Source organism: Asterias rubens, chromosome 20 (genome assembly GCF_902459465.1).
Source record: "Asterias rubens chromosome 20, eAstRub1.3, whole genome shotgun sequence".
In the NCBI taxonomy this organism is placed as follows: domain Eukaryota; kingdom Metazoa; phylum Echinodermata; class Asteroidea; order Forcipulatida; family Asteriidae; genus Asterias; species Asterias rubens.
The window spans coordinates 3,387,649-3,411,322 of record NC_047081.1 but is presented as its reverse complement, the minus strand read 5'-3'; the positions used below and the strand labels follow the sequence as shown (position 1 = coordinate 3,411,322).

Sequence of the window (23,674 nt, the reverse complement as noted above, 5' to 3'; positions counted from 1 at the left end):
ACAGAGACCAAACAAAACACTTCTTTGTTTTTCACACAAAGATGTCGAAGCAGTGAAAGCAGCGACACTCCCACACATCTGGGATTATATCGGCAGGCAAAGGTCGAAGGTCACACCTCTCTATGACCACCATTGGATCGAATCACCATTCATAGCATCTTATATCATCAGAATCACTCTAATCTCATTCTCTGCCTCTTCGATGGCGTTCATGACCTCCTTGAGACACGAATAATTAAGAGCGAAAAATGCAAGCTGCCTTGGAAAATCCGTTCACTCCCTTTTTCTCGGCAAAACAACGCAGAAAAACCTGATGACACATACATGATGTACATGTTCCCGCACGACACTCAACTGCAGTTGGGGCCTGTTACCATAGCAACACATTAACATCAGCCCTTGGATGGGATTGACATTACATGCAACAGCAGATTTACAATTTGCTTGTCTTGGGCACAACATGTGCCTTCTTTCTGTTTATTTTTACATTATAAAATGTGGTTGTGGTGTGGTTTTTATTTATTTCTGTTTTCCAGTCCTGATGTTCACAGACTCAAGGATAAATCCGAAGAGAGATTTCTCCATATTTCTTTCATTCTATTGTTAGACGACTCGTATAGAAAAATTGGAAAGCATTTGAATTCCCCTTAGGTGAAATATTTGAATTCACCCGAGGTGAAATATTTAAGAATTCACCACAGATGAAATATTGTATTTGATTTCACCTGAAACATTTAACAACATTATGTAGTTTTGGACCACATAGGGCCTACACGTATCAAGTTGGCTACCAAGTGAAAAAAGGTTAACACTTTTCATTTATCAAAATTGTAGAACCATGTATCTTACATTAATGCAGGCCTGGAATTTCATCTTTGACGGGGCAAGGAATTTTCATTGTGCAAAGGGCACTTCCATTGGAAAAAACTTGAAGTCTATGGGAAACATTTGAAGGGGTGCAAAAGCCAAGAGCAGGGCAATGGAGACCATGTCTTCTGTGTAATTACAGGTTATTTGTTTGTGGCAGTTCATGTATGATTTCAAATGATCTTTTTATATAAAAAATTGTTTTTAAGTTAATATCTGAGATCTTTAAGAATGTAAATTGTTTAAAAAACAAATACAAAACAAACGTTAAAATACCCTCCAAAATTTGTTACAAAATGGATACAATATAATGCTAACTAATTACCAAGACTTAATAAATACACCATATTTAATTGTATCATATATTCAGTCATCATCTTTTTGTCTAAATCCCTTTCCAAAGTCAGCCAAATTACCCTCCGGAAAGCCTTTCATTCCATAGATAAAGAGCAACGTTCACAGAATGCAACTAATTAAAACAAGTCTGAAAATCTACACTCTCATAACGGTGTTCATATATCTTTTTTATGGTCAATGCTAATGCAGTCGTCATGGTTTTTAAGCCGAACTGCAGACTTAGCAACCTTGTGCATCATTGATTCATGAAAGTGAAGTCATTATGTAAAGACACAGACAAAGGATAAACAGCATGTAACTGTTGCACGGAGGGATAAGTGGTTGTAGTATAATGTAAAGACCTCCATGCACATGAATTCAGGATATAATGGCGCGTCGCGGTGGATAAGAGCACCGGAATCTAGCTCTGATGCTTCTGTTCAGCAAAGTGTTAGTTTGAGTCCTGGGCCCAAATTCTTGGCTCTACTTACTGCCAAATTCTGCGCTTATGATCACCATCCATCGCTTATTTGCAAGTGTTGAGTTTGCACTAGCTGTGTAAGCGTAGAATGCTTAGTAATGTTGAGTTTGCAAGCGCACATGCCATAATTCCCCGCTAACCCGTGAAATACGTTTGACGTTGTTAGCACAGAATTCCCTGCTTCAGTAAGCGCCGTTTCCTTGCTCACGGTAAGCGCCATTTCCTTGCTTACGGTAAGCAGAGCCATGAAATTGGGTCCTACTTGTGACACTTAAGTCCTTAAGCAAGACACTAAACCATAATTGACGCATCCTTTGACTAGGGACATAATTAGCCGTTAGTCCCGTGTGTAAATATAACGGAACGTAAAAGAACCCAGTGCACTTAATGCAAAATAGAAGGGGTTCGCCCAAGTAATTCTGGTTTGATTGGCTGCCTTTTATCACAACCACTGTGTAAACCATTACATGGTGATATGTAAAAGATAAATTGGTCTCATACCTCAAAACGCAATACTCTTGCCAAAAAATATTGAAATGCTCCAACAGAATTTGACAATTTCCTCATAGAATGCCCTTCACCAAGGAGATAATGCCTTGGTGCCCTTACCCTTTCAAAAACGAAACATACGGGCCTGAAACAAATAAATTATTGAAAACTAATGCAGGGAAAGGACAAAGTAGTCTATTCCCTTTACCATTGCGTATCCCAGCAAACACGACTGAACATGGCACCAACACTGAAACAATCCTTACCCCATCTCTTTAAAGCATTGATGCTACTCCCATTCATTATCAAGAGGAATGGATGAGTAGAGTCAATCACACCCCCATACCCCCTTCCTGTTTATCTTGAATGATTCAACCCCCTTGGTAAGAGGGATGGGTGTGAGATGACATGAGACAGGGGATGTTATAATCCCCACAGAGGTACCTTGTCTCAAGAAGCAGCAAGGAGGAAAGTGGATTTATCTCATCTTAGACTAATTTTATTATGGTCTTAAAGATATACCACACAAGCCCATCAGAAATAAATCACATACATCTTGGTTTATTATTTGTTCATCCAATGTTTATGTTTAGTGAAACTATTTCAATTTTAAGCAAAGCTTTCGTTCCCCAATCTCCATTAAAAGCATTTTGATAATTCTGGCAGGCTTGATACTTCCGTTGCCCCAATGCACCCTGGAGCCCTTGAAATTGAAAAGCTCCAGTAGAAATTTACAAATTTAGGAGAACAATGCCTTGCGACCCTTGCCCTTTCAAAAACGAAGCAATACAGTTAAAATTTCAAGAATAGTCCATTTTTTTCATGGCAGTTTTCATCTTCATAAACAGCAGAACCTTTAACAGCCACACCCCCCAGCACATTTTCACCTCAGAGTAATTAAATGTAGTATTAAATATAACTGAAATCGGCTGAATCTCTCTCTCCCTCTCTCATGTGATAAATATTACATGAGAATGTTCAAGTGTACCCAACAAACTAGATGTACGAGTGTGGTGTTGCTGTGCTGCATGGAGCCTCGCCGACGGGCATGAAACCCTGTCGTCTAACAATCATTCTTGAAATCATCAGATAGTCATTATAGCCAAGCTGAACTCTGGACGGTCTACTACGAAGGTCTGGTACACCAACCAAGAGGTTGGCCACATCATTATGATTATTGAACTAGACAAACCCTTCTCTAGTGAACGATATCCCTTGTAAAGCATGGGCAAAGTGATATGCAAAAGGTGTCGGTTGCTACTCAAAAATCTTCATTTGAACATCATCATTCAGTGGATAAAACAAAAATTCAGTCGAAACTGGATGAAATTGTTCCCCGTTTGCCTCTTTTTTCCTTCTTCATTTTTTCATTTTGTGAGGGCTCCTGTAACTGTAGGGTGGGAATTTTCACCGAGCCAGATGAAAATATAGTGTTGGGTAAGGTGCTGTCAAAACAGAGAAGCGTTCTCTAGATGACAGGTTTTTATAATTCTATTCACACTGGTACAGCAACCTAGAGGTTGGCCACATCATTTTGTTCATTGAGCTAGACAAATCCCTCTCCTCTCCCCCCCCCCCCCCTCTTTATTTTTGTATTTAATAGAAGGGCACCTGTAACAGAATGGTGAGAAATTTCACATGGCCAGTTGGAAACATAACATTGGGTAGGGTGCTGTCCAAAAAAAGTCCTATTTTTTTATGTTGACTCTCTTTTTCACTGTATACAATTGTCTATTTGTGATGGTCTTTGTTAGAACCCTGAAATAAAAGACGAGATTTTTAAACAAAAATAATATTCCTAAAAATCTAGCTGCATGTGTTGAGGACTACAGCGTTAACACACCTTGTTTTTATTCTACATTGGCCATATGGAGTGCACAGTCATTACCCACACACACACAGAGGTTTCTTGCATAGCTCTGACAGAGAACTTAGTTCCCCACACTAATAGAATTCAGGAAAATGCATTTTAGGGCTCGGGCCATTTTTTTTTCTTGGGAGGGTTTTATGTCGGATTTCAGTCATAATGAAAACCGATCTAGGGGATTGCAACTCCAATTTTGATCAAGCGGGGGCCTCGTTGCGGAAATGAAGGCAGAATTGAGGAAGCTGTTTGTGAGGGATACATGTAACTACTTATCCCATATAATGTGATGAATGACTTGTTATGGATTATGATATTTTGTTCCTTCCGGTGGGGCGTCGTTCTTAACGAGTATTAAGAGAGTGAGTGGGGGAGGGATAAGGACAATCCACCTAGGATTGTTTCTATTTCTAGGCAGTCTCGGTCTATATTTTAGCAAGATGGCAATAGGCTTTCTACCTGCGTGTCAACAACGTTTCCCGACATCCTTGCTTAGCATCTCATTGCATAAAATACTAAAAAGCAGCTTACTCTTTCACAGGTACACGATTTGTTCTTCGTGAAAACCATGTGAGAAAGTTTTGCTGTTTTCTCGACAAGTAGACACTGTACTCCGCTGAAACTTTCACAAGTGAAAGCATTGAATAAATTCAAAGACACTGAACACTATTTGTAACTGTCAAAGACTAGCCTTCTCTCTTGGTGTATCTCAACATATATGCACAAAATAACAAACCTGTGAAAATTTGAGCTCAATTGGTCGTCGAAGTTGATAGATAATAATAAAAGGAAAAAACGACCCTATCACACAAAGCTGTGTGCTTTCAGATGCTTGATATCGAGACCTCAAATTCTAAATCAGAGGACTCGAAATCTAATTTGTGGAAAATTACTTCTTTCTCAAACTACTTCACTTCAGAGGGAGCCGTTTCTCACAATGTTTTATACTATCAACCTCTCCCCATTACTCATTACCAAGTAAGGTTTTATGCTAATAAATATTGATGTTTCTCATGATTGACAATTTCAAAGTATACTTTCTCTTGCATAATACTTACACACAATATGTACACATAATATTTATACTGCAAGTTTCCACCAGCATGTTTTAGTATTGAATATTAAAAGTACATGTTATGCAATAAATACGCTTCCAGGAGAGAATAAAAGTATTAATTAATAATGTGATGGTACCATGGAAAGCTGGAGAGTCAATGCATTGTTGCGGCACGGATCTTCCATAGCAAATCAGCATTTATTTAGAAAACGAGTAGTCAGACAGAGATTTGGGGGGGGGGGGGGGGGGGGGGGAGGGGTATGGCCGAATCATCGCACACACAAAATGTGTAGGACGATCTACAAATGATAGAAATGGTTCTTCTAGTCCTGGACATGAAAGTCCTAAAAAAAACATTCCCCTAGATTTACTGATATTCCGGCAGCTGCTGACCTTTAGTTAAGATGTCTGGCGCCAGCCATGTAAAAAACAAGATTTGACAACGAGCATTTCAACACCGAAAACGGATAGTTTTATAATTCATGATTATAAAAGTTATGAGGATCCCGTTAATGTCATGACTGCCACATCAAAGTGGACCAACCATGAAGGAGGACAGAAGTAGTGGGGTCATTCTCAAGCGATACTCCCACCGAGTTCATCACCATCAACCTCCGCCTACGCTAAGGTGTCAGGAATATATACCAATCTAGCAATGCCAGGTCTCTGACCTTTATCTACAGTACACTCACACCCTGGGTAGAGTATTGTTAGAATTTGATTTAAAAAACGAACTCAATCGACTTTCGAGTAGACTAGTGCCAAATTTCTTAGAGCTATTTAAGTACAAAAACTATCAAAAAATATGCTTACCAGAATGAAGTTACCAGTCGAAATAATTTGTCATTATGTACAATTTGTGACTGGTAACCTGCTCATTTCTGCTAAGTAGACAATTGTTAAGCAATATTCCTGCTTTTATAAGCAGACCAACATGTATGTATAGCCTGGGGCCGAGGTAGCTTCTTTATGTACAAAAAAAACTCCCAGAAAATCGAAAGTGCCATTTGGGGATTTTGAAACCAGAATTGGAATCATTTCTCGTATCATGAACTGAGGAGCTCTCCATTTATATCCTACTGGTTACTGCAATAAAATACACTGAAGCTTTTAAGAGAGTTACACATCGCAATATGTTCATGTGCAATTCAACTTTGACTTTGCGATGTGTTTTTTTTTGTGTTTTTTTTCTTGTGCAATTTAACTTTGTCTTTGCCAGAGTACTTTTTCAGGTGTAATTCATCTTTGACTTTGTAAAGTCGTGTCAGTTCAACTAAATTATATTCAAGACTTTCAGAGGTCAAATTCAGTTTGTGATGTAATCATTTTGGTTTCTCAACCCTCTCATAACAGCGTTTCAATTTGTGTGCTGTAAAATAATTCCGAACTTGTCGTTGAATACAAGAAACTCCAATGCGACGAGCTAAAACATTACGACCTCAATGGAATTTTAGAGTCTGTGCCAGCATCTGTATTTCAACATGCTGCAGCCGTACTGCGACAGCTAATTGCCTTACATCTTCCAGTTGGTGACGTCAACAGAAAAGTGAATCCCAACTCCCGTACCCAATTTGTAGGATCGAAAGAGGCTGAACATACATTGTAGACAGTTGTGCATACGGAGCACAACATGGTTTGAATACAGCATTGTATACAATCAATGAAACCATGTATAGAAGGTGCTTCTAAGCTTTGTGCTAAGAGGAATTGAAACCAAATTTGTGTGTTTCTTTTCTTCTTATCATTTTTTCAGGACTTGCCCTTCACTTTTTAAGGGCACAGCAAATTTACCTCTGGTAAGGGGCACTTTTTATGACGAAAATGTTAGTTTGTATTGAAAGCTTGCAGAGGGCACCAAAGCAAAAGCAATTGCTGAGTGCCCCCAGTTTTTTGGAGGCTTGTTGTTTTCATAAGATGTTAATATCTTGCAAATGAAAACAAGCTTTGTGTATCCTTACTTGAAATAATCAATTCCCACGATTATTTAGCATAGAAATTCCTCTTTTGCATAACAACATTTATCCCTAGTCAAACAACACTACCCCAATCTTATTTGCAGGGAAATTCCTCCTTTGCAAAACAACATTTGATCATAGACGGTCAAACAACACTACTTTGCTACTTTCAAATTTAACTTGTGGCATACATTAATGTGTGGCTCTCTTTCTAGTCAGTCGTGCTCCTACATTGTGTCATCAGCCATTGGCTTTAGCCCAGGGCCCAATTTCATAGCTCTGCTTAACGGTAAGCAAATTTGCGTGCTTACTGTAGCAGAAAAATTTGCTTAAGCCTTAGCATGTTTCACAGGTTAGCAGAAAAAAAATTGGCGGCAATATTGCGTGTTTACCGTGGATTTGCATTGTGACGTCATTTATTTTCGTGCAGTAAGCACCGGAAGGTTAGCATGCCTTTTCGTGTGCTTACGGTTAGCAGCGCTATGAAATAAAAATCTCAGTTAGCAAAAAATCGGCCGCTAAGCAGCGCTATAAAATTGGGCCCTGCTAGGTTATAACCTAGCAGGGTATAACCTAGCAGGGCTAATACATTTAGATTCTTTCATAGCAACCTTTGTTTTGTAGATGTTTTCTTGTTACCTGTTTATCTTGTCTCCTTGTTTGTAGTTTGTCTGTCTAGGCTGTCTTCCACAAGCCTGTGGCTTTTAATCTGACAGCCTCAAACTCTTTTCGTTTTGGTTTGGAATAACTATTTTCCCTCCATCGCTTATTATTTTGCTTATAATCTATGGAGGCCTATTATTTTGTTTACGTTATATCTTGAGAAGAGTAGTATGAAAAATATGTTGACTAGAATTGACTTGAACTTACCTCTATACTAAAATATCCTCTATCGACATAGTCTCCTAGGAACAAATAGCGAGTTGACGCAGGATTGCCGCCCACTTCAAAAAGCTTCATTAAGTCGTAGAATTGGCCGTGAATGTCCCCACATACTGGAAAACGAGAGAGACAAGGAAGACACCAACATAATTATAACAATAAAACAAGGTATTACTGCAAAGCACTCTACTTAGCAGCACAGAACCTCGTAAAAGGAAGGGCAACATAAAATTTAGTTCAAAAAAGAAAGAAGAGCTCTATAAAGCTCTTGTTTGACGACCAAGGTGGAGACGACTAGGCCCGGTTGCATGGCTGTGCTTATCTGTAAGCAAAGAATCGGCGCTTGCAAAATCAGTTAAGTCCTGCGCATTTCAAGGGTAAGCTTGTGCGTGTGCGTATTCCACGTTACCAGGCATTCTGCACTTACACAACTAGTGCAGAAGATCTGTGCTTGCAGGTAAGTTGTTAATGGTGATCGTATAGTTAGGCGGTAAGCAGAGCCATGAAGTTGGGCCCTGATGTCACAAGGCAGCTTGGCAAATTTCATTGAGCTGCTTATAAGCATGAAAGGAACCTCAGCACAACAAAATTCTGCTAACTAGAACAAGGCTAAAATGCTGACACATGTACCCACTGTCACTGGTATCTTGCTTTATATTTCTGCTTAGCAGAACATTTTTAAGCGCTATAGTCTGCTGAAGCAGCTCTATTAAATTGGCTCTTTACATATTTCATATCAATGCTTAGCTGAATCAATTTTTTCACAAGTTTACAATGCTTAGTCAGGGCAACCAGTCAGCAATATAAATAACATGAAGTGTTAGCTGGTAGCCTATATCTTGGAATAAAAAAACTGTTTGTGCTAAGCAAATGTGTAAGCCTGATGAAACTATTTGCCCAAATCAACCTCCAAAAAGGACACGGGCTGTATCAGCAAGTTTGCCTTCAGGCATACAGTCAGAGAAAAAAACACATCACTGTCAGGAAAAAAACGCCACACTCCAATAGTCCAGGGCATTTTCCCCTCGGTTATCTAATTGTGACATACAGGACAGCAGGTCTTGTCACTAAAAATAGAACAACCTTGGAGAAAATTTGTCTGCCAAGGTGTAGGGACAGCAGCAGCGCTCAAAGACACTGCCAGTCAACCATACAATTCCAGAGGGTTGGGTTGGAAAAGTGGTGAATCGAACTGGAATTTTCAGTCCCACAAGGAATGAGGCCATCTCCTAAGCCTTCCTTTCGAACATCAACAAAATTAAAGATGAAATCTTAAGGACACTACAGCCAAAAGAAAGGGTCACTGTGGCAAAACAAACAAGGGCTTGGCTATGGTCTTCCCCTCCCCCTCAGATTATTCCTAGCCCTTATTAGTCAGCTAGGAAAACAGAAATAATCAAAATTTGATTCTGAAAAAAAGAAGAAGCTCCTGAAGGTTATCTGTTTGAAAATTACCTTGTTATTGTAGCTTTACAAAAGGTCATTTTGTCAGAGCAGTAAACACAGAACACTTGGATGAAAACCCACTGTTTTCTTAAGGAGGGGATCCAAGGTCAAACTCAGTTATGTGATCCACTCATTTTCCAATAGAGAGAGTCGTTATGAAAGTGGGGAAAAAAAACATTGTAAGTTCAACCTTGCGCTAAAACAGTGTAAAAAGCCATTGTGTTTGATACCCTTCAATTCAGGTGGGATTTTTCTGTCAACATCCAAAAGCGTGCGATGACATCACATTTTAAGTAAACTTTTTTATAAGGGGAATCAGTTTTGAGTTAGTTCCAGAATTATGATGATATTCAGGCCAGAAATTTCTCATCCATAAAAAAAAAATCATTGTTAAGATGAAAAACTAGAACACTGACATTTCTTATCCCTTGATATACCAACCTGTTACTGGAGCCTCTATTTCTAGCATTGTGGACTCTCTCCTTAGTAATTCCGCACCCTTGTTGATTATTTTAAGTGCTACATCTTCTTGTAAGCGACCCTCTAACACAAAATGTTGCTTTAAGACATCTGGTCGTGGCAGCCCCTGGGCATCGAACACTTCTTTCATCGGCAACCTCCGTGACGGAGGATACGGTACGCCTGTTAAGGAAAAGAGAAGAGGTAAAAATTGTAAGAGTGAGGTTTATGTAATTTCCAGGTAGCTTGTAAGTCACGAATGCGGGACGAATGTGAAGATGATATTTTGACAGGATTCTGCGCAGGATGTTACAAACTTGAAAGGGTTCCTGGGTAAATAACCAAAACATTTTTCAGCCGTTGAATTTCACTGGGGCCATGGCCACTGTTGCCCTAATCTTGGCCTTGGTACCCCCATTAAATCTTCCCCACAGACTTTAAGATTTTCCAATGGAAGTGCCCTTTGCAAAAAAAAAATTGCCCTCTCAAATTCCGCGCCTGATTTTCTTACCAGGAAGTGTCTTTATAATACTAACATAGACTGCTAACACACATCGGTGTATGGGTAAAAACCAAAACTAACATAGACAAAGTTTTTTGTCCAACGCTTACAAATTATTTCCAATATTTTCAGGTACACAGTCCTTGACCTTCCCTCTTGGAAGGGCACAGCATTTCCCTCTGGTAAGGGGCACCTCTATGTGGAAAACGTAGATTTGTATAAGGAGTCTTACACAGGGCACCACACCCAAATTATGGTAAAGTGTCTTGTCCGAATACGCAAGCCTCCTGTGGGGGGCCTGAACCGAAATTCTCACAACACCAGAACTTGTGTTCTCGCCCACGGCAATCAGCCAAGTGATTTTTTCCCTGAATGTTGATTTTTATTTGGAAACATTCAATCAGGTTATTGATTAATTGTGACAATATTTGTCTCTGAACGAAAATACAGACAAATACTTTATCAACAATAATTAAATCGTCCGATCCCGACTGCACTACAAACGGAAGCTCAGAGAGAAAAAATATAATTTCCTCTTCCACATACTTCCCTTCTAGTTTTTTTCTACTATAAACAAAAACACTGTAGGTGAGAGATGTAGATCCTCAGGTATTACAGTATTGAAAAAAATTCATACAATAATCCATACTTAGATAAAGACCTTTAGCCGACAGCGAAACAAAACTTATCAGCAAAACGGTTTCAATTTGATTGTTTAATAATTCAGCATGGATCAACCTCCGATTTCACACAACTCTCGGTATCGGTCCGCTCCCCGGCGAGCTATTAATGGACCATCATCAAAAGTGTAATTGTATTCACAACACGGCAAATCGGAAAGCAATACAGGATTTTCAGTCTCTCTACTCTGGTTAAAAATGAAACTAATTCCAGACTTTGGAAACAATCAACAACACCGCCAATTTATCTGTGTGCTAGCAGTTGTCTATTTATGTTTTTAAGGCACTGGACATGTTTGGTAATATATATTAGAATTAATAGCTCACTTGGTCTGGAGCAATGGAAAGCTATTGATAGTGTAAAACATTCTGAGAAATGACTCTCTCTAAAGTAACTTAGTTTTTGAGAATGAGGTAGTTTCTCACTAAAATATTTGACAAAGACTTCATGCCTTTAGCCTTTCTCAGGCATCTGAAAGCACACAAATTTATGCAACAAGGGTGTTTCTTCTTACATTATTTTCTTGCAACTTCGATGACCAATTTTTATTTGATGCATACATCGGGATACACTAAGTGAGAATACTGGTCTTTGAGAACTACCAAAGATGTATAGTGCCTTAAAAATTGATTTTAAACCCTGAACTACTTTTGACCCCGAGCCAAAATGTATTTATAAGTCATAACAGAATGTTACTATAACTGGTCCACAGCTGCCACCATTTGCAGCTTGCAACCGGGGAGATTTATTTTAAACAACAATCAGGGAGATAATTAGAATTAAATAATTCAACATACTGGAGGGACAGTTTCGATCGTTAGGGAGATTTTCAAACCGCTCTTAGGAACATTAAAAGAATCAGGCGGAATTCGCAGCTCGGAGTGACCTTGAGTGATTGAGTCAATAGTCAACTTGGTGTGAAAGTAGCTGGGAAAATTGAAGGGAACGTATACCTTTGAATTGTGGATCTGTTTACGATTGTTTTGATCATACATTGTAGTTAAATGTTTACACTAAAACTAACCTGTGATAATTTCATTTCAAAAGGTGGTAGCATTTTTGAGATTTTGCCGTAAATCTGGAGCAGATATGTCTACATAGAAATACATTTTGAAATTGAAATACACAATCTGATAATGCTTCTGACAGAAACTCTTCTCAGAGTCAAATACTTGTAGAAGACAAAAACGTCATCCTTTTTTCATAACCACATTACTCCTCTAAACATGCTTTTATCAAAAGCTGCTGTAATACAAAACAAATTAAGTTTTTATTGCCAATAAATATGACCATCTCTAACAACATTGAACACCTCACGGTAACTCAGCACACAAACTCTGAATATGGTGGTGTGATACCATGTAAAGCATTTATAAGTTTACTAAGTGCAGTCCTCAGTCCAACAGAATCAAACAAAACCTGCAGTTGGATTTTGACAGATTTGGGACTGCTTTTGGTTTGCCGCCTGGCCACATGGGCACTTTCCTTCACCAAAAACAGAGCCCTCTATGTTTACCCTGTGTCCAGTTTTCAGAAATATACAAGAGCTCTCCAAGGACAACAAGTCACAAAGAGTAAACAAAAAGACAGATATCTTCACACACTTCACCTGAATGGGATCAGGTCCTGGGACTCACAAAGTACAGATAATCCCCCTTGTGGGAGGTCTAAGGGCTTTTGTACCCAGTGGGTGGGGTTGAGCTACGGATTCACTGGGTTCCAAACATCTACCTGTCAACACACACAATCAGTAACAGGGCTTGACACACCCACTAGGCAGTCAGGTGCTTCAGGAACTACTTACTATGATCAAAACTGTAAATATTTGATTAGAGATCATGTCCTTCTCATATAAAGAGGACTACCATGTCGGGGCACAAAGATGTATGCCAACCTACACAAGAATTAATTAAGTCTTTAGAGAGACTGTCCATGACCAGAGATGTTCCTAGCTACCAACAACAAACACCAACTTACAATTAAGCTTGGGCGATACCACGATATTATCGAATATCGTGATACTAATTTGGAAACGATTTCGATATCGGATCAATTTGGTTTTAATCGAAATATCGATATATCGCGATATATCGCGATATCGCTTAAGTATCGCAATATCGTGATGTATTTCCTAGCTGAGACATCTTGCACCGCATAGGTTTGGAGTAAAACCAGAAGAATATGTCATTAGAACACCTCTCTTATGCTTTGACTGTCTCTTCTACAACTTTCACTGAGAGTTTGAAGACTGATGATGTCAAATTTAATTAATCGCGATTTTATCGAATATTGCGATATATTGTCGGCAATATATCGTGAATAAAATTAATCGATATTGCCCAAGCTTACTAAAAATTGAACAATCCAACAACATCATTTTTGCTAATTAACTTGGTGCATCCCAACATATGCATTAAATTAGAAATCTGTTAAAGTTGGGGCTCAATTGATCATTTTATGCAAGAAAATAATATAAAAACAAAACTCCCTTGTTGCACAGAGTTGAGTGCTTTCAGATGCCCGGTTCTGGCCTCTTGACTGGATCCTTTTTAACACTCAATTTTTGTGGTTGAAAAATAACCTCTTTCTATAATTAAAAGGAAGTCAATTCTTACAGTGTTTTATAATATCAACGGCTCTCCGGTACTCTTTACCAAGCAAATTTCTATGGTCGTTAATTTCTGTATTTACCAAAGGTACACCCTCCCTTTAAACATTTTCCACTTTCTCCTTCCAAGTCAGTCTTTAACCTTCAAGCAAAAATGTATGCTTAGAATAATCACAATCACCCCACAACTAAACAACTTATCTCAGACTCCTAAACTACCTCCATTACCACAATGAATTTAATATAATACACAACATGACCCCAACTTCCACAGACTATAATATTGTTGATTCTAGTTCATCCTCCTTCATGACCATAATCAAACAAATCATCTGAGCATGCTCAGATTCCCCCCTTCTCCTCTCTCCATCCACGGAAGTCCACGGAGGTCTGTCTGTCTAAGAACGTGTTTACAGCCAGTAATCTCTCTCTCCCTCTAACGGTCTAGAGTGGCTCTCATACTATTTATACAGGGTTACCGAATGCCCACCCCCCCCCCCCCCCCCCCCTTCAATATGATTGGTAATTGCTTTTTATCGCATGGGCTGTGACAGGGATGAGACCAGGTATTCTGTATACACTGCGACACATGCTGCTGTACATGCAGTTTTTGCATACACTAATCATGTAAACAATACACATGGAGTGTTTAACATTTTAACAATCTACCTGTGTATAAACAATCAAGGAGATATTCACACCAAGGTTTGGGGTCTTAATTAAAAGCAACTTGCTAAATCATTTGTTGTCAAGAAAAAAAGTTCACAACCGTTTTTGTCCAGATCAAGAGGATAAATTTCAACTGCTAGAAATTGAGATTTGGGTTTTCAGGTTTTCTCTGCTCATAAAGTAATTCAAAAACATTTAAAAATAGCATGAAACACTCCCCCACCCTCTTCCCCACAAAACAATTACTTACTTGAAAGCATTGTTAAAATGAATTTTTAAAATGTGTTGACCTTTAAGCAACCCAAACCCAAATCCTGCCATTAAAGATATTTGAAAACCCACAGCACAGTTTTCCCTAAATATTTTATAAACCCCTCTTTCAGTCGACCGACCGCTCTACCCACATACACTATTGATAAATGCCAACTGCGTGTCTATTTTGGGACGGATGGATATTTTTAGCTCGTAGGCTGACCTGCAAAACTAACAAGAGGTTGCGGGAATACCACTCTTGTAGATTAAAGGATGTCCTACAAAGTAGCGGAACAGACAGTAGATGATTTCGTAATGTTTTGACTACCTTCTTTTCAAGTAACAATTTACTGAATGTGTCAATGCAAACTGATATCACCATTAAATAATTCTGCATAAATTCTCTTCTCAACAATTAAACTTAGAGGCTAACTTAAACGCCTCGTGGAAAGGGCAAGGGCACCAAGGCGTTTTCTCCTTGGTAAAGTGCATAAATAGGAAATTGCCTAATTGTATTGGAACGGTTCAAGGCTCAAACTTAACACAAGACCACAGGCCTTAGGCCAGTGATTTTAGCATCGCTAAAGACTGGACAAGTCCGACGACGGTCTTGCATTCACCTTTCAGTTATATTGAGTAATAAAGTGCAAACAACATGCTTAACATCCCTTAAAGCCATTGGACCCTTCCGGTACAGACAAAAAAATAAAAGTTCACAGATTTACAAATAACTTACAGGGTTTACAGAAGGTAGTGGTGAAAGACTTCTCTTGAAATATTATTCCATGAAATGCTTTACTTTTTGAGAAAACAACAAAACAATATCAATTCTCGTTAGCGAGAATTACGGATTTATTTTAAACACATGTCATGACACGGCGAAACGCGCGGATACAAGGGTGGGTTTTCTCGTTATTTTCTCCCGACTACGATGACCGATTGAGCCTAAATTTTCACAGGTTTGTTATTTTATATAGAAGTTGTGATACACTGAGTGTGTGCCTTGAACAATACTGTTTACCGAAAGGGTCCAATGGCTTTAAGGACAAATTTAGATAAATCTTACACCGTAATGTCTTTGTTTTGGTTCAAATAAGAACAGTTTATTGCATGTTTTCTGACACAGTTTAAAAATGTGTCAGTCGGTCATTCTTTTGTACTTAATCTGGTCTTGTAAAACCCAGTATTGGTCCAGTACACATTTTGAACAACAAGCAGCCAGTAACACATTTATTTCAACCGTTGGATTCATTCCCAACTTTGATCATACTGCTGAACAAATGTGTTACCCAGGGCTTTTCACTGATCTATGTTTCAAGGTTCCCTTTCAAGTTTGTCTTTTGTGTGGGACTTGTATATTTGATGCAACATGAACAGTGGGTGATTTCCATGCAGCAGTGGGAGCTCAATGACCCAGCCGGCCTGATTAGTATGCCAGAATTTTGAGTTGTCATTTGGCCAGCGGACCACTATTATAGGCCAAGGGAGAATGCTTTAACCTTTATCATATTTTTTTACTGGCATATCATTTAATAAGAAGACTAAATGTACATGTCTGACAAATATTTAATAAGAGTTGCAGTCATAAGCTACCTAATGTCAAAATATGACACACTGCCAAAGCCCCCACACCCATATCTTCTTATACAATATTATATAACACCCAAGCAGATCCTTGCCATTTGATTGGAGGATTGTCCGTCACGTGATAGCAAATAAAAGTACCATTGCACGCTGAGTCACTCACCGTGCTTTTTCGTTCCATCCGAAAAGTACCATTGCACGCTGGCAGCGTGCAATGGTACTTTTCGGATGGAACGAAAAAGCTGAGTAAAAACATCACTGCGTGCGCGTGTCTTTGGTAACGCAGCAGGTGTTACTGCAAGAAGGCATAGTAAAATTACTAGCATTCGGCTTCTACAGTTGAAATTGTTTGTTTTGAAAGTTGTATCTTTCAATCAAAATGACAAAGATCTACTTGGATGTTATATAAAACAAATAATGAATGTTTTTCATTCGTGCAATGGTGCGAATATGTTCATTCGTTGAAAGCTGGAATGTTCCATTCAACTCGGCTCCGCCTCGTTGAATAGAACATTCCATCTTTCAACTCATGAACATATTCGCACCATTGCACTCATAAACATTCATTATGTGTATACTATTGATCCATATAGGTATGAAGACCACTTTGAACAAGCAATTTTAATGTGGATTACAGGTGAACACATTACATGACACAACTATTGATTTTTATAGTCAATTGGAAGCCAGTGGAGAGTCATAGAACTGGTAACATCTGTACAAGTCAGAATTTTTCATTATTCTACAGATAAGAACAACTTCCCCTGGGAAAGAAGGCGGTTTTTAGGTGAAACTCAAGGGGGAAAGGGAGTATTTTTTAGGGGGAATTAAAGCATAGACTGTGATACCTTCTGATTTATTAAATGGTGACATTCCCTAGTGAAAACTGGCCTTGCAACAGTAACACTTACTAAGAACTATAAGGTCCTTATTGCAATTTTTCCTGGAGAAAACTGACCTTGCCTCAACAAGCAAGTTTGCTCTGAATTAAGGTTTTTATTGCAATTTGGACTCATGAAAAGTGCGTTTGCAAATTTTGGAGCTCCACAGTTCTGAACAAATGAAATGTCCAATCTTTGAATTTGTGGTGCACTGTACTGCAGAGCGACATGGGGATGGTCAGTTTAATCATGGGTGCATGTCCATTTATGTGACAGGGTAGACTGATCAATACGATTGGTTGATAAGTAAACAAAAAAGGTGGCATAAAATATGTGCAACAAACAATTCCACAGACACCTGATACCTTTAAGTTAACAACATCGCAGGGCTGCTGATATCATCAAAAGTACATGTGACCTCTTAGACCCCTGGCATGCAACCCCCCCCCCCCCCCCACAAAGTCCCCTTTTATCTAGCCCAGGCCTGGTACTTCAAAGAGGCAACAACAAGGTGATTGCCTCCATGCCCCCTGGCCATTGCCTTGTTGCCCTTTAATTGCTCCGGTAGAAATTTACAATTTCCTCAAAGGAGAAAATGCCATGTTGCCTTTTGCCCTTTCGAAAACGAAACATACAGGCCTTCCCTCACCCACATCAAGGTTTCATTATCTAGCCCCAACGCCAACTTCCAAATTGTTCCTACCAACTTCATTTTGTCAAAGATTAAATTCTAGGTCTGCAAATTACACCCAACTGGGGTTATTGAATTTGTCTTGTACACCTACATGTACTTGTTACAGAGTCCAAGTTTGAGAGCATTATCAAATACAGTGAGAGAGACACCCTTTAAGTGGTTGATAGTCAAGTCCAAAAGCTACTGCAGACTGACCCAGTATTACATGTGCATGAAAGCAGCTGCTGAGACAGGAAAAGAGGCTAATGATTTTCCCTGGGCTCCATTAATAAACAAGGGACTGCCTTAGAAAATGCATTGAGTGGTGTCTCCAGGAGATGGGTACCAGGATGTTAGTCTTGATTCAAGTCAACATTGTGAGGACGAAACCTCAGGATGTGTGGAGTGCTCGTTTTGAGATCAATCAATTTGAGACTGCTTAAAGAAAATTGATTCTCAGCAGCAATGTTTTTCAGATCAGGCAGTGAATTTCTGCTACTTATTTTTTACCAAAAGTTTAGAAAGGAGACCTTTCCCAATTTCAACACTGATATTGAAACTGTTCCTTTAAAGGCAGTGGCTCCCTCTGAAGTGACGTAGTTTCCGAGAAAGAAGTAATTTTCTACGAATTTGATTTCAAGACCTCAGGTTTAGAACTTGAGGTCTCGAAATCAACCATCTTAACACAAACAACTTCGTGTGACAAGGTTTTTTTTCTTTTCATTATTATCTCGCAAGTTTGATGACCGATTGAGCTCAAATTTTCACAGGTTTTTAATTTTATGCACATGTTGAGATACACCAACTGTGAAGGCTAGTCTTTGACAATTACCAATAGTGTCCACTGCCTTTAAAACAACACATCGGGTGAAATTAATCCTGGATTTTCATTGGTTTTCTCAAACAGGGCAGGCCCGATACTTCCTGTGGATATTGCCTCGGTGCCCTTGAAATGTTCCAGTAAAAATTCCCTCATAGGGTGAGCTTTACCAATGAGAACGCCCTTGCTCTTTCTAAAAAAATGAAGCATACAGGCCTAGCAAAGGGTAATCTACTGCTACTCGGGCAAAACGTGAGCGTACTAACTTTAAGGAGGGGGGGGGGGGCATACAAACTCATCATGACAGCTACAGGCTGCGTATCAGCACTTTACAGTTACACCTTCATATAATGTAATCCTCACCCAGCATTATTAACGAGATGAGAAATGCATAATCAAGCTGCGTGAACAGACATCTGATGCAACGAATAGGAGATGGCATCGGACCGGTGTGCGTCCATGCATTGAGGCCTACATTTCACGCTTCAAGCCAGCATGATGTGTATGTACTTAATAAATTGTAGTGCACAATTATCTTTTCCTGCTGTTAATTACTTACTAGAGGCGTGTACATTCACCTTCCAAGTTTTGATAAAAGGGTGTCCAAATTTGCTGGAAATTCAAAAACTGAGTGTGCAAATTGTTCACTTACAATACATTTACATGCAAGTGACACCAGCCCTGAATTTCATCTTTGAGAGGGCAATCCTATTTTAATTTTGAATAGGGCACTTCCATTAGTCTTTTGGAAACTTTTGAAGGGGCACCAAGGCCATTGCTCGTTGCCAAGTAAGTTTTAATGCTGGCAATTATTCTGAGTAATAACCAATTGTGTCCAGTACCTTTAATGTATTCATTTGCATCAGAGAGCATACCCATGACTGTGAGACACTGGGTATGTCGTTACTATTCACTCTATAACCAGGTGTTTCAGTTTTAACAAGAATCCACGAGAAAGGCGTTGTCTCCTATGACTCATTCCCAAACCTGCTACTGTCAAATAAATCCAGTTTATTGCTCAGGAAAAACCTTTTACAATTCCATTTTAAAATCAGTTCTCTGTGAAATCAAACTCAAACAGAGCGAAATGATCTCCATGTTACCTATGATTATTAAAGGTATCAAACAGAATTGGTAAGGATATAAAGTTATCATTGTTTGATTTCAGTAAAAGCTTAACTGATTATGATATTAATACAAGAAATTGAGTGTTGGGGATGTAATATTATTTCCCAATGAAATCTAACTAATATTCAAAACCTTTATATAAAATTTAAAAAAACCTTTATAAAAAATATATAATAAAAATAAAAACAGTTTGTTTACATGCTGAAAATTGTACATCATTTATCACTAATTTCTCGTGACACTTATTGGATTGAGTAGTTTGCTCATGTTCGCTGCTTCATGTTTATATGGTTGATCACACAAAACATGAATACGGTGTGCCACTGTTTTGTCAGCTCAATCAATCCTGTACATCACTACAGTATACATATTGCTTAGGCCAAACAAAATAATATGTGTTTCCGGTTACCCGACCGACCCTAGAAAAACACGCCGACCCTACGGAATTTTATACATTTACAGACAAAATAAAATAAAACAACCCCGATCCCACTCCCCGTTTGACAAAATACCGCACGACTTTAACGTTATTATATTTGATGTTTCCTTTTTTCTAAAATGTTTTCACATTTAAAATAAAGCATTAGAAAATACACATTTTCTTACAAGAAAAGACGTCATTGATCCATGGTTGATCAAGTACTAGTATTGCAACGACTGACGGACGACGTGTGTAGCGTGTGTTGGGAGGTCGCAGTATGCATTTACACATGCGAGTTCGTAATGCTAGCAATCTGTTAATTGCGCTGCACAATCTTGAGATTGCACAACATGTTGATTTTTGGGGCTTATTTTCTGTGTCATTTTAAGAGATTTTCGAGTCGAACTTGGACATCGTTGAATTTACATGAAATTTACATGCAAGGGCAAAAATATTTTTAACATTGGTTCCTACCCTAAGTTTTGAAGCAATAAAATAATTCAACAAAATAAAATGTGTTTTCGTCCCTACCGACCCTAATTTTTTGGCCGGTGTAATAGGAAACACATATATTATTTTGTTTGACCTTAAATGAATCGGTCGAGTTTTCTCATGTGAAGAAGGCAAGAAAAGTAAGTGCTCCTTTTCAAAAGAAATGCAACAGAACAACACATACAAACTGCCAAGCGTGAAAAGTTGTCTTTGTCTATGTACAGTACACCAAAATCGTTTTCAAAGGATGCGAAAGCAAATTTTCCACATCATCTGTGAACTAGATTGATGTAAATCCCCCCCCCCCCTTCTCACCAATGTTGATTGTTTGGGACTTATGAGCATGAAGCTTTGTCACATCATAAAACAGGTTGAGTTAGTACCAAAGATTGCCATGGGAACTGTGCCTAGTTAATGCTCGACTGCTATTTTTCATAGTCCAGATTGGTTGCTACCCAATTTCAACTGATTTTCCTGATTGGATAACAACTCTAGTATTGACAGCAAGGACAGGTCATTGGATGGGTTACCAAGTCTCATATTAAAATGGACAATGCAGGGATGTAATGGGCTGTTTAAAATAAAACTGAACTATGAGCGCAAAGCGTGAAAGCTTGTGAGCATGAAGCATGCTAACATATATTTATCTTTGGTTTTAAAAGCCCTACTCTTCAAGGTAGGGCAATTTTGATCCCAATTATATTAAACAAATGCATTTAAAAAAAATTGTATTTATTTTATTTTTATGACTAAAAAATAAATTATTTTATTTATTTATTTATTTGCTTATTTATTTATTAATTTTTTATTTTATTTTTTCAGGGAGGGGGGGGAACAATGGAGTTCTGGATTAAAACACAAATAATGCTGACTACTACTTTGTTCCTCTCAAGAAGGCTTAAGGTTTGAGGAGAGAACATAAATCAGGGAAAATCCCTGATACTATCTCATGGAGCCCAGTATGATTGACTTGCTAATCATTAATGGTGCGTACCACCCTTCACAATCTTTCATCAGAAACTCAAAAAAAGCCTCATCTAATTTTCTTCTCAAGCTGATTAAAATAATTATATAGCAAGTCTAGTAGAAATTCTAACTAAGAAAAAATGTTCACAAAGATTAAACACAGAAATCTAATTTAGTATAATTTACAGACCGTGTAACATTTCCCGGAAGACGACAAAACATCAAAGATTCTTTTCAAATTTCAAGGCTCCGATACTCGGTAAATAAATATACTACTTCGTTTGATTTGGGTCATTTCTTAGAAGGGAAAAAAAATAATAATAAAAATGCATTGCAGATCATGTTGATGTTGTACCTTGACATTAATTACATTAGCTTTAAAAGCGTCATATGCCGCACAACATCATCTCGGATGGTTGTATTGATCAGACAATATACCTTTGTTGTCACACAGACCACGGCCAGTCGGTATTACTTCTATCATTATGAAAGCATCTTGCTTTTTTTCTCTAGATATAAATTAATACAGCCAGACCAAGGCTGGAAGTGGGAAAAATAGTCTGGCCCCTCTCATCTTAAATGCACTTACAAGATGCTGTTGAACACAGTGACTAAGACTAATAATAATAATAAGGAAAATTTATATTGCGCATGTATCCACCTAATAAGGTGCTCAAAGCGCATGAAAAGAAGAAAACAGAAACAAATCTCTTTTGGGTGGAGTGTAGGCTCTAATGAAGCACATTCTAAATCCCCTCATCTACCTCAAAGTCAAATCTAAATACCTCAAAACAATAGTCATTTAAAATACAAACATAACTCCCATCCAAATACGTAAATATAAAAACCTGGTCACAATAACATCATGCTCACTCGTTTAAACCACAACCACAACACTGAAACTAGATATGACTTGTCAATAATCGCACACTCGGGGAAAGTCGCAGGGGGTATATTTATACAGTTGCGGCCCCGCCGGGCCGAACATTAAGCCCCTCGCCCCGCACTCTGTCCCTGTTTGCCAAGGAGGTTGCCTTACCGATGACAACCAACGGAGCCTCGGAGACGGAGGCAATCCTCCTCTCTCAGACAAGGATGGGGGAGGGTCAGCGGAGGATGTTGCCATACATCTCCATGGGTGACCTTGTAGTTTTATCTAAGTAAATGAGAGCTCCTCGGGGATCGTCTCCTCGGAATGTCATCCATCAAGGGATCAACTCAAGAGACTGTAGCCACATTAACTTAAAAGGTTAGTCAATAACGCTAATGACTCGAGCATCCAAAAGCAGGCAACCGTGGCACCCTTATTGACCAACACTTCAAAACTGTGGACGGTAGACATTCTTGACTGCATCATGTTTGACCACATCAACTGTCTTATTTCTCCACAGAGGCACAAGGACTTTTACATCATTATCTCCTTTTGAAATTCCTGCCTTTGAAGACATTTCTAAGGTAAGACATCCAATTTATACATGGTGTTGCACTGTGTCCTTTTCATGGAAAAAAAACATTGCAGAGTTTTTAAAAAGGTTTGTGGGGTAAAGGCCAAGCTGTTGGACTCAAGCTGGAGTTTCGGATCGGAAGAGTGCAAATTCGATGGTGGCACTTGTGTCTTTGAGCAAGATACTTTACCATCAATGCTTTGTCCTTCAGCTGGGCCATTAAGTCATAGGTCCCATGTACTACGATTTGGTAGTGCATGTCTAAAAGAACCCAGAACACTCTTTGTGATAGTGTTTCTGGTTCACACAGCGAGCACCATTGTTTACAGATTTCCTCCAACTTGCCAGCTACAGTAATTAAGTTCACTTATGACATGTATGAGGCATCATTGGTTTCATTGCCAGAAATAGTACTAGCCAGAATTTATTTATCATAATATCAAAAACTACTTCCCCCCCCCCCAACAACTTGAACCATCGCTAATGACTTCAATCAAAACTTTCGAGACTGCATCATCATTGCCTTCATCAGCTGTCTAATGTCTTATTGTTCCACAGAGTGTGATGACACAGGGACCTTTACATCCTTGCCAAGTGTAAATGGAGTATTGCCATCTCTGAAAGTCAACTAACGATGACGTAATTCACATTGAGAAATACTTTTGTGGACGACTGTCTATGCCTGTTTAAATATTACAAAGTATTCCAGATAGCAG

The 23,674-nt window shown here is 38.7% G+C and overlaps 1 protein-coding gene across 4 annotated transcripts in view; it reads right to left on the bottom strand.

Annotated features, from left to right (window-relative positions):
* The window catches only part of LOC117303763 (serine/threonine-protein phosphatase 2B catalytic subunit alpha isoform-like), a 55,231-nt gene extending 45,212 nt beyond the window's left edge, over positions 1-10,019 (bottom strand). For all 4 annotated transcript variants that reach the window (XM_033788107.1, XM_033788109.1, XM_033788108.1 and 1 more), the window contains exons 1-2: positions 9,819-10,019; positions 7,920-8,044 (exon numbers count right to left, since the gene is read on the bottom strand). In XM_033788107.1, coding sequence (XP_033643998.1) covers positions 7,920-8,044; positions 9,819-9,987 — 294 coding nt within the window. In that variant the 5' untranslated portion in view covers positions 9,988-10,019. The remainder of the gene's footprint in view (positions 1-7,919; positions 8,045-9,818) is intronic.
* Between the last annotated feature and the right edge of the window lie 13,655 nt (positions 10,020-23,674).